At 37.0% G+C, this 12487-nt stretch overlaps 1 protein-coding gene across 7 annotated transcripts in view; it reads left to right on the top strand.

Annotated features, from left to right (window-relative positions):
- The window catches only part of LOC125236157 (brain tumor protein), an 834846-nt gene that overhangs the window by 689388 nt on the left and 132971 nt on the right, over window positions 1-12487 (top strand). For 5 of the 7 annotated variants that reach the window (XM_048142868.1, XM_048142864.1, XM_048142858.1 and 2 more), the window contains one exon: window positions 7657-7732. The exons of the other annotated variants lie outside the window; for them this stretch is intronic. Coding sequence is in view for 1 of the 5 variants with exons in the window: in XM_048142858.1 (XP_047998815.1) it covers window positions 7657-7732 (76 nt within the window). In the remaining 4 variants the exon portion in view is untranslated. The remainder of the gene's footprint in view (window positions 1-7656; window positions 7733-12487) is intronic. 7 annotated transcript variants of the gene reach the window in all.

Raw genomic sequence — 12487 nt, forward strand, 5'->3', positions numbered from 1 at the left:
GAGCCGTGTACTGATATTTATGAGCACCTTGCCCACTCTAATGTACCTGATGGAGACTATCCAGTCTTTTGTTTGAAAAATCGTTTAAATCCCATATCACTCTTATCATTTCGTTCCATAATCCAACCCCATTCATTAATTAAGTATGAGCCGACATCGTTATCCATTAATTTAAAAATAACCCGAGTAAGCCATCCCATTCACCTGCATTACGTAATCGAGATCAACGGCTGAACGTCATATCCGATTTTAACTTCATTCATAAATTTGACTACAATCACAGACTATATAATAGTACAAGTACAGAAGGCTCACTCCTTTGATGTTCACATCCCTCTGCCCACTGCAAATGCCGCTATCCATTCTAAATACTTACCTACAAACGAACGGCACGCGGACAACAGACACTGAGTTCTAACGCACCGCGCTAAGGTAGTCACCACTGAATGAGCCATGCATTCGCGGCCGCCGAATGTACTTGCAGCTCGACGAAAGAATCGCGGAGTGAGCCGCCCAGCCTGTTACAATTTCTCAAACGAATACATACATGTTTTTCTACGTATAAGATTTGTTGACCTAGTTGCCCGGTAGATGTCACTATTGATAGACTTAAACATTAGACCAGCGCGTAACCCCGCAGGTTATTCTTTCAAACAAAATAATCGATCTTTGGCGCATCAGCATCAAAATCCTCACCAGGTTATCCGGCATCCATCAAAGACTTATCCCATCAACAAATGGCCCATTTTTGCACAATTTCCATCACAATCATCTTTGTAAATTATGATGTAACAGTTCACCCAGGTTACCCGCGCGACGCGTAACCGGTATAACGTAAGTAGGAAGAATAAAGGTTACATTAACTTGATTCGAGTCAAAGATAAGTTGGTACCAGTACAAAGGCTTTGCGGAAGCGAAGCGTGCGTGTAACGGATCACTGGCTGCCTTTGATCTAACAAGTGTCAAACACTTGCGATTGCATATTGATTGTAATGGAATCATGTTTGAGTGGGTAAGTACCATTTCACTTAGGGCAGTTTTAGAATTTCTGATCAGACTGTGTAGATAAGAGAAAGAGCTTTTTTGTAGATGTGCATAATTGTGTAAGAAATTTTATTATTGCTTTTTTGATTATTTTTTATGGGATTCAAACTGATATACCTCGTAACTTAAAGCTAAGCAAACCAGTGGATGGCGTATTCCACTGGTTTGCTTAGCTAAAGTTCTTTAGACGTCGTACGAACGGACTAACTCAGGCCATAGATTACGTTATGCTAAGCCACTAGGTATGTCACTGATAATCACGTCGCTTTGTTTAATGATTTATTTCTCTAATAAAATTTAAAATTATATTTTCGATTGCATCAATGCCGTTCGTCAATAGGTAAATATTAGAATCTTAGAAAGTTAAAATCCATACTAATATTATAAATGGGAAAGTGTGTGTCTGTTTGTTTGTCCGTCTTTGACGGCAAAACGGAACGACGAATTGACGTGATTTTTTAAGTGGAGATAGTTGAAGGGATGGAAAGTGACATAGGCTACATTTTGTCTCTTTGTAACGCGAGCGAAGCCGCGGGCAAAAGCTAGTAAGTATCTTATAAAACTTTTCACGATGACGCGCGTTGTATAGGAAAGGATCTGTATTTTTGACATTTTCTTGCGTGTTATTGGTTATCTTTATTGTATTACCTTTGCATTCCGCTTAGCTAGCAACTCCAAAATACTGCATAAGCTATATCAATTTTAACAGAATTTCCTTCGCAACTCTCCTTTGATGTGAAATTGATACGGCTACCTGGATTTCCAAGTTAATATGGAAGTTTGGATCCCCTTAATTTAGTTGAACACAATTTTGCCGCTTTTCTATGCTTTTGTGTATAAACATAATGATATTAGAAGCTCTTTGAAGTTAACTTTGGACTGATTGAGAGTTATTTGTTTAGTACTTATAATGTTCAATGGATAAGTTGCTTGATGGTTCGTTAGAAAGTTGATGCGCCACTGTTCAGTTTCTGTTTAAATTGTTAGTAAAGCAAAGTGGGTACCATTACAATGGTGTGCTATATTTAAGTCAGTCATAAATAAAATATATATCATCAATCAATTGCGAAAAAATGTTTCTCTCCCATACAAAATATCCAAAGTGCTGTCTGAATAATGTGCCTAAATAAATAAACAGTTAATTTTAAGAAAATTTACTTACAAATTTTATAACAATGAGGAGGTACACTCAAATGTTATGACAGATGGCGCCACCATAATAGTCCATTGCACAGATAAAGAATTTCAAACGTGAGAGCGAGAAGATAGTATTTTTTCTCTCACACACACATATGACAGTGACATGCCTAGGCACTTGCACAGGCGCCGCTTGGCGGGATAAAATGTCAGTGTGCCTCCTCATTGGTGGGAGTTGAATATACAGCGTGTGTATTCAATACGGGCGAATATTTGAATAACGATTAGCATTGGACCTAAGGAGCCTAACTACATGGTTTTTTTATTGAATAGATGAGATATTTTTTTTCATACATAATAATTCAGCACGCAATGTATTACGTCCACATCAATTAGCGTACCTACCTAAACGTAATTACGACATGACGTTTATGTCATGTCAAGTTAATATGGACGGCGTACATTGCTGCTTGGTCAGATTTAAAAAAATAATTACTCTTAATTAATAACACATTTTAATAAAATGATTATCCTATATGATTCGTATGATTAGATACTATAACTGGATACATTATTCGCCCGTATGGAATCCACACACTGTATACCTATATGGATGCATATGTGACTCAATAATTACAAAGCCCGGACGACGGGAGCAAAAATGCACTTTTCAATACTGCTTAATTAAATATCGACTATTTTATCGACATCCATACGAACAATTTTTGAATCAGAAATTTATTGATTTTTAGTATAGTTATTATCTTACATGTCATATTGTTACATAATGTTACATCAGGTACCTAGGTAAGCTTATTATTTATTATTTCAGTAAACTAATTACATACTATAATAATCATCAATAGTACGGGTCACGGGAATGATTTTAATAATAAAATAAGAGTGACAGTTCTAAAAAGATACTTTTCTCATAACTTACAAAACCTCTTTCTTATCCTATTTGTTTATCGCAATTATAAACAACCGCTATCTGACATTGAAAAAAAAAATACAAACAGCTCTTTTTAAAATTGTTTACAACTACCAATTTTTTTATTTATTTCGTAACGGTGGTCGAGTACATCGTGCTTTTTATCGACTTATAAAATGTGTTTCCTCGCACTATTGAGATGTCAACACATAATTTCTCCCGTCATCCGGGCTTTGAATTAAACATCCTATATTTGCAGACTTTTTACTTGCCATTTACGACTGTAATTTTTATAGTTTTACCTTTATTTCAGTATTTACGACACTTTTCAACAAAGCCCATATACCCACACCATTAATTGCTCCCAACTCCCATATAAAAGCGGGCCTTAATGAACTTATGCGAGGTAACAGCACAATTTTGAGGGTTACATGTAGCGTCCCATGTCCATAGGGCCATGCTTCATGTACAGTCAACCAATCGTAAACTAGAACTTTCCTTTGCTAATCCGCGAATAGATAACGTGCAAGTCAATCAGTGCTAACCTGTTATAATTACTTGCGTATTTTTTACATGCAATTAATTTTCCCACCCTCCCACCGCAAAAATAAAAATAAATACGCAAATAAATATAACAACCCACCACCAAAAATACAGTTCTTAAACTGTCAGTTGCGGGACTTCGGACCGTCAACATCAGCTCCTGAGGATGCCTCGTAGAGAGGCGAAACACGTGTCGAGTGTTGTATTTTTGGTGGTGGGTTGTTATATTTATTTCCGTATTTATTTTTATTTTTGCGGTGGGAGGGTGGGAAAATTGATTGCATGTAAAAAATACGCAAGTAATTATAACAGGTTAGCACTGATTGACTTGCACGTTATCTATTCGCGGATTAGCAAAGGAAAGTTCTAGTTTACGATTAACATGGATTTCCGCAAAGTAACGCCTGATTCCATCGATTACAGTCAACCAATTTGAATATTCCACTGTAGAACCTTTTCATAGTAAACGCTAAAGTGATTTCTATGGCAAATAAAGGGCAGTGTCAATATGACAGGGTTTTAACTATAAAACTATTTGCTAAGTACCTACTAACTTGAATCAGATTGATTGACCGAACAAAAAGGACCATTTCGTCAGAATTTCTTTTGTAGCCATCGACTTTGGGAAACGAAAAGAAAATGTCAGTGTGTTTAGTAAAACGTCCCACTTTGTCGTTTACCTTTAAGGCGAGACTTACTTAATAAACTAATAAAGCGGCTTTATAGCAATCGTCAAAGTGGGACGTTTTCCCGTGCACACTCACAAATTATTTTCACGTTTCACGATATGACTAAGATTTGCACGATCAAATATTAGTATCAGCTATTGACATATCTACTCAATTTCATTTAAAAGACCAATAAGGGTCGCCCCACATCTAGCGTCTCGCGAGCGTCGCGTCGGGCCAACTGTATGGGCAAAGCCTGACGCCGCGTCGACGTCGCGTCGACGCGGCGTCTTTTTCCATACAGTTGGCCCGACGCGACGCTCGCGAGACGCTAGATGTGGGGGGACCCTAATTCTAGAAGGTCTTAGATATGAATAATAAAGATTAATTCAAAATGAACCTGCCGTGAACAACAATAAACATTCAAATTCAACAATAGGCCGTAAACTCACCAAACATATTAATTCCAAACTTATTCACAAATTAAATCGTCCAATACATTTGGTGCTAATGTATTTGTAGGCATTCCGTTAATGGAATCGTTCGAATTTCAAAATAGATATGTCGTCTCTGTTCTACATTACATTACGTTCGTTGGTAAGAAAGGGAGGGATGATGTTAGGGAATGATGGCGTGGGTGATAATGAAGTTCAAACGATGCCGATAGAGCGACCTTCCTCGGTATTCCCATCGCACCTAATCGTTGCGTCACTGCTGGTACAAATTAGATCAGTTAGGCAGTATCGTGTTGCCTATACATTTATTTAATAGATAAGTAATCTAACATAACTAGAGGCCACTATATTGCTAACCATTCGGCCGAATATCGAATATTTTCCCTGCCTAAGTACATCACCACCTTTTGAGTAGCAAAAAATTAATCCTATCAAAAGGAGCGATTTAAACACTCGAGTTTGCAATATTCTTACGCCCCGAGTTACACACAGTGCTTTTCATCACACTTGCAATATAATAGAAAACTCCTAGGGAGAAAGATTTTTCTATATCTGCCGCACATGTCATGTGAGTCTTATGAAAAAACAATGACTCAGGCTCTACTGTAATATACTGTTTTTAACCCCCAAAAACGACGGGGTGTTATAAGTTTGACGTGTCTGTCTGTCTGTCTGTGTGTGTCTGTCCGTGGCATCGTAGCTCCCGAACGGAAAAACCGATTTAGATTTAGTTTTTTTTTGTCTGAAAGCTGAATTAGTCCCTCGTCTCCCGACTAACTGGGAGTGTTCTTAGCCATGTTTCATGAAAATCGGTCTACTATGTCGCGGTCGGGGGTTTTATCAAAAAATAGTTATTTGTTATACAAGGGGGCAAAGTTGTATTTTAACGCCGAGTGTGGAATTGAAAAACGAGCAAGTGAAAGGATTCTATAGTTGAACCACGAGCGAAGCGAGTGGTTCGAGAATAGAATCCTGAACTTGCGAGTTTTCACACGAGAAGTAAAATACATTTGCACCCGAGTGTAACACAAAACTTTTCCCCTCACTATAGCGAGGAAACTACAACGCAAATAATGCGTTTATAACTGCTTCCACAGGTGGTAAATCATCTTTATTACTAGATTCACCTACTTATATCAATTTTAAAGCAGTTAATTTGACTTTATTCAAGGTCAAATTACTTTACCCACTAGTGGATAAAATGCGTTTTTACCCGCTGGTATTAAAGGACAAAACACGTGTTTCCGAGCTAGTGAGGGGAAAAATATTTTGTGGTTAGGTTATTCTAACACTAGTACGCAATGCGAATATCAGTAAGTCTTTTGTGGAGGTTATTTCCGAACGTCTGGTGAATTTGAATAATTTAACGCCATTAATGCTAAATGATTCGTAGATTGGGTTTTAACAAATTGTTATTACGACTTTAATGCTTTTGTCGATAGGCCGCGATTTATTTAGGTAAATGATAAAAACTTTATTTTAGTAAAGGTAAGAATTGAAAAACTAGGACTTTTTACAAATTCCAAATTGTTTATTAGTTTAACATATTATGTTCACTTAGACCATGAAACTAGTGTTTCAAGGATTTCCTGAAGGATTATCTCGAGAAGAGAATGGTAATATATATACTATTCCAGTTATTTTTAGAGTTATTTTCGAGTACTGCGTCTCCTAATTATGCTATCTTGTACATATATTTTTCAATAGCATTAGTACGTACGGTAACAGCTACCATATAAATACTGATTGAGAGTTTTCATTTTGAACTCTTTCATGTATCCATGTCCACATTTCCCGTGCATTTTGTTTTATATTCCAGCGAAATTATTCAAATTATCTTTTGGACTGTCAGTCATCATACATTTTAAGAAAACAGGACAATAATGTAAACAGACGTAAACCATGCTTACATAACCTAACCTAACAATAACCTGAATACCCCGACTTTTTCTCCTAATGCTGTATCGAGACAAGAATCCAATAAAGATTCAACAAACTTATTTTTACCATTGTACAAATTAAGAACTATCATTTCTACATACAGATCTCTCGTCTAGCTCAGATAGTGTCACCACTTTCGACGGTAAACGTAACTTTGTTACTTTTAAAGACAGCGATCCTTAACTGCTATTCCGAAACGCTGACGAGTCTACAGCTCAAAATTTAGTTTTTATTGAAGATGGCGCGCGATATAACCTTTGAAGACAATTTGAACCAAGTCGCACGTCTTCCGACACGAATCTACATACGTGTCGTGCGCTTTTTGGTCGCGTAGTAGGGACTTCGAGGTCGTATTTTACTTTTTAGAATGAATGAATATGTTCAGCAAGCTATTAGAATACTTGGCCTTCTCCGATCACGTCGGTCGGTTGCTACCTGAGTTTTTTTCGGCCCAAGGCCGAGACGGTTGGTAATAGTCCCAACGGACGTGTCCTGTGTTCTGTTATTGAATAGCATATAGCATAACGCTTATTTTTCTGTTTTTGTCGGTAGTAGCCGTTTTATGCAGATTTTTAGGGCTGCGTAAATGTACTTAACTACCTACTCTAGCAGGGTAATTTATATACCTGATAAAAACATTTCTGTAGTGTGTACATTGTGTACATATGTACAAAAAATTTACCGTACTTCAGTGTACCTAGGTCGTAGATAGGTAATAAGTCGTAATAACGTATTCGTATATGGCACTTATTCAGTTCCTGACCCTTTAGCACAACTTGGCTTGTCGCGCGCGAGTTCATACATCAAGCGCGACTTCAAGTAGGTATGGAAACGCGCGCGACAAGGCAAGTTGTGCTAGAGGGTCTGAATATATGTATAGCTGTTTTCACAGCGATATAAAAACGAAGTAGTCTAATGGATATTTCTTTTGTTACAGATTTCGCTCAGTAGCGCCGTCGGACGCGGCGCGAACGCCAACCATGCATTAGATATCGCACAAACGATATCGAAACGTGAGTGTTCAAACTTGTATAATATAAACGAGATTAAATAATGTACCTATTGTACAACAGATACATAAAATTTAAGGGCCGAAGGAACAACCCCCAAAGGGATTTCTAGATTTCGGCAACCTACTGCCTGGTAAAAAAAAGTTGAAATGAAATGAATAGGGGCGCCATCGTCTATGTAGTTAAACTATTTTGCATGTGGCAGCTATTGAGTCACTTGTATGTGAACAGTATATGTTGTAATTATGAAAAAAAAATATTCCGTTTATTTGTACGCTTGGCTATAGGCACAGAACTATATTTAGATAGAAGAAACAAGTTCATCTATTTGTATAGGGGCCGAGCGTGTCAAATTTTGTACTGAAGTTGTTTCTTGCCTGTAATTTTAAATATGTCTCAGGCTCTTGATTGTTCATAATTTTTGTGTTGTTGCAATTGAATATCACGTAACGAGGCATTTTTTATGTTTTCATTGACTTCAACTTACAAAAATTGACGCCCGAAAGCTGCAAGCTGCGATTAAAGACGGACAACTCAGTGGATTTCACTGAGTTCATTTGACACGCTAAGTAGATACGTTTGCTTGATCTATGGTATATATGACATCTGTGGCTATAGGGCTAGCTAACCTAGACCTTAAGTTTTATAATTTACCTACTTATTTAAGTAAGTAAAACGCTTAATACATATTTGTTTCTTAGTGTAACAGAGACAGTTGCGTATTTTACGTCAGAACATAAACGACTGGCACGTCCACGTTTTCTACGCAGCTACGACAGAACATCGACCCGTGAAGGTTTTACGCAGAATTTTTCGTTTTACAAAATCGCGGCCAATAGGTACATATAGACCGTCAACCAAATCTTGTCACTAGAAAAAGGCGGCAAATTTGAAAAATCGCGGGCTAGCAACACTAGTTTTGAAAATCGGTGGAAGTTCGCGTGTCATTTGTATCTTATCTATGGAAATCTCCGTCCTACCAAAAAGAGAAATAACTAGCACATATCCGTCCCTTTTTAATACATTATCTAATTCGTAAGGAAGGAGCGAGCCCCTTGAAAAAAAAATATCTGTGGCTGTTCGACGTACATTGCTGGTTTTTGTACGTTTCATAGGGATATCATACTTTAGTTTGATGTACATTGCTACTGCCAAAATTTGGTTGACAGGCTATAGCTATATTATATATGTATGCATCTGGCGATACACCACTTACTAGAAATACTTAAACGCTGTAGTACTTTTTATCCCCCGACGCAAAAACGACGGGGTGTTATAAGTTTGACATGTCTGTCTGTTTGTCTGTCTGTCTGTGTGTGAGTCTGTCTGTGGCATCGTAGCTCCCGAACGGATGAACCGATTTAGATTTTTTTTTGTCTGAAAGCTGAGTTAGTCGGGATTGTTCTTAGCCATGTTTCATGAAAATCAGTCCACTATGTCGCGGTCGGAGGTTTTACAAAAAAAATATTTTTAGGTAAACAAATAATTTCTAAATAATTTTCGGGTAGTTACAGCAGCATCTGTTGGTTAACCGACCAAATACGAAAGGGGTAACCCGTTGACCACGAACGCTGTAGTGTTCGGAACGTCGAGAAGTATTGTCAAATTCAATATACGCGATAAAAATCCGTTTCCATAGTTTTTAACCCCCGACGCAAAAACGACGAGGTGTTATAGGTTTTACGTGTCTGTCTGTCTGTCTGTCTATGTGTGTCTGTCTGGCGCATCGTAGCTCCCGAACGGGTAAACCGATTTAGATTTCGTTTTTTTTTGTCTGAAAGCTGAGTTAGTCGGGAGTGTTCTTAGCCATGTTTCATGAAAACCGGTCCACTATGTCGCGGTCGAGGTTTTTTTCAGAATTTTAATTTTGTGGTTAGGTTATATTTTGTACAGACTATAAATCTGAATTTCCCGAGCAAAGGAACCCTAAAAGAAAATGTCGGTGAATATCGGATTCGGCAACAAAAGCGAAAATCATTGTTTGAACATCAAATTAATCCATTGTATTAAGTTTTACATGGATTGTCCATTTCTCCAGCTATTGTAATTCTTATTTTTTTTTTTTTTTTTTTTTTTTTATTTTATCTTTATTGGGAAACAAACAGCTTACAATTTTACATAATATAGGTTACATGACTAACACATGAGCCAAAACAGTTTCCACTAATGGAATAAAGCAGAATTGCTCAAAGGGTACTTAATTTTAATCATTACTATTACTAAGTATATTAACAATTAGTGTGGGGAAAAGAATGAAGAAACAAAAACATGAGCATCGAAGTAAAGCAAAGCAACAACATAGATTTGATGTACTCGTATTATATCTACAGATCAAACACTCAAAAATTGATAATTTAAAGAAATTAGATACTAGTATTGGATTTTACCATAGAAACAAATTTACCAAGTTTTGTACTAAATAAATCAAAAGTTGAGTATTTGTTGTTATAAGTTGAACATGCTCTAACAAGATAGGAGTTCTTTACATACCTAGTACGACAGAATGGTATTGCGAATAGAGCATTGGTTCTAGTTCGGGTGCTGGTGCACCTGTACGAAATGTTATTGATAAGATATTGCGATTCAGTCAAATTATTTAATAATTTAAATAAAAATATCACATCTTTGTGTTCTCTACGCAGCTTGAGACTTACTATACTATCACTAACAAATGATTCGAACTTGTAGTGCATCCATTTAATGAATTTATTTTGAATTCTCTCAATATGATCAATATGTACCGAATATTGAGGATTCCAAATAACGGAAGCGAACTCCAAATGTGATCTAACGAAAGCGTTATACAATAAAATAAGTGTATCTGGATCCCTGAAGTCTTTGCTCTGACGAAAAATAAAACCCAACATTTTGTATGCTTTCGACGTGATTTTATCAATGTGAGACGTGAGCTGGATCTCATTATCAATCTGAACACCTAGATCTCTAACTTCACTTACTTTATTCAGATTTGTGTTTTTGAGCTGGTAATCATAAGTGAGAGGGGAACGTTTACGAGAGAATGAGATCGTGCAGCACTTCTCGATATTAAGGTCAAGACAATTTGTAGTGCAGTAATGATCCAACCTATTTAAGTCATCTTGGAGATACACACAATCGTCTAGAGACTTCACTAAAGTAAAAATTTTCATGTCGTCGGCGAAAAGTAATACCTTGGAGTGGTGAAAGCAATCCACAACGTCATTTATAAAGATGTTGAAAAGCAAAGGCCCTAAATGCGAGCCCTGGGGGACACCTGACAGAACGGGGATGAAAGATGATGTATGCCCTTTGACAGACACTGCCTGAGACCGATCTCGGAGGTACGACGTTAACCACCTCAACAAATCACCATGTATACCAAACGTCTTCAACTTGTGAATTAGGATATTGTGTGAGATTTTATCGAAGGCCTTAGAGTAATCCGTGTAAATAGCGTCAACCTGAAACCCTTTGTCTATTGCCTTTAATGAGAAATCTAAAAATTCTACAAGATTGGTTTCCACCGAACGTTTATTTATAAAGCCGTGTTGATTAGGAGTAAGTATGGGTCTCACCGCATTGAACAATTGGTCATAAATTATTTTCTCAAATAATTTTGGGATTGAGGACAGTTTCGATATACCGCGATAATTTTGAATATTATGCTTATTACCGCTTTTATGGATAGGTACTACAAGAGAGCGCTTCCAAATTGTTGGCATAATTCCCGATTTCATAGACAGCGAAAAAATCACCGAAATGGGAAAAGCTAATGTTTTACTACACCTTTTAAGGAATACAGGGTGGATACCGTCAGGTCCACCGCCTTTTGATTCAGCTAATGTTTTAAGGTATCGTTCTACTAAATCTGTCTGAAATGTTATATTACTGATCACATTTAAACTAGTATTAGAATCATATTCAAGGGAAGACGGGGAAACATTTGGTAACGAATTGTGTTCAAACACCGATTGAAAAAATGAGTTGAAAAGATTGGCTATAGCACAACCATCATTAGCTACATTGTCATTGAGGAAGACAGAATCGGGAATATTGTTGTTACATTTTTTAGATTTGATAAATGACCAAAAGGCTTTAGAGTTTTTTTTTATATTGTTCTCACTCCTTTCAATAAATAAAGTGTAACATGCTGCCTCTAACGATTTGACTGTAGAACGAAGCTCAGAAAAGCTATTATAATCGGACAGTCTGCCATATATTTTCCATTTTTTATGAACCTTATGTTTTTTTTTAATTAATTTTATTAAATGACGCGAGTACCACACTGGATATTTATTATTATTTTTAAATAATTTGGAAGGAACGAATTCTTTAATTATAGCATTAATTTTTGAATAAAAATAATCAACTGCCTCATTAACACAAGGCGTGTTTAAAAGTGGGTCCCAGTTAATTTGGATTAGTTTAGAATTAATCAGGTCATAATCCGCAGCGAAATAACGGTAAACCGTACGCGGCGCTTCCTTTAACGGCCGTTCCCTCCAGTTGACATCAACGGTAACACAAAATACGGGGTGGTGAGTGTCTATAGGAACGAGCGGGTAAGTAGGGTATAGATCGCAATGGCAGTTAGACAGAGCTAAGTCGAGCTGCCGTCCGTTTTTGTTTGGTAGGTGATTAAATTGTGACCAATTCGTTAAGTGCATAAAGTGAGATAGTTGAGTTATAAGGTTGTTGTGATTGGGGTTGGAGATTTTATACGTTTTAGCGTCACATTCACACGGGGCCCATATGGCTTCACCTAAATTAAAGTCACCC

Source organism: Leguminivora glycinivorella, chromosome 18 (genome assembly GCF_023078275.1).
Source record: "Leguminivora glycinivorella isolate SPB_JAAS2020 chromosome 18, LegGlyc_1.1, whole genome shotgun sequence".
Classification (NCBI taxonomy): domain Eukaryota; kingdom Metazoa; phylum Arthropoda; class Insecta; order Lepidoptera; family Tortricidae; genus Leguminivora; species Leguminivora glycinivorella.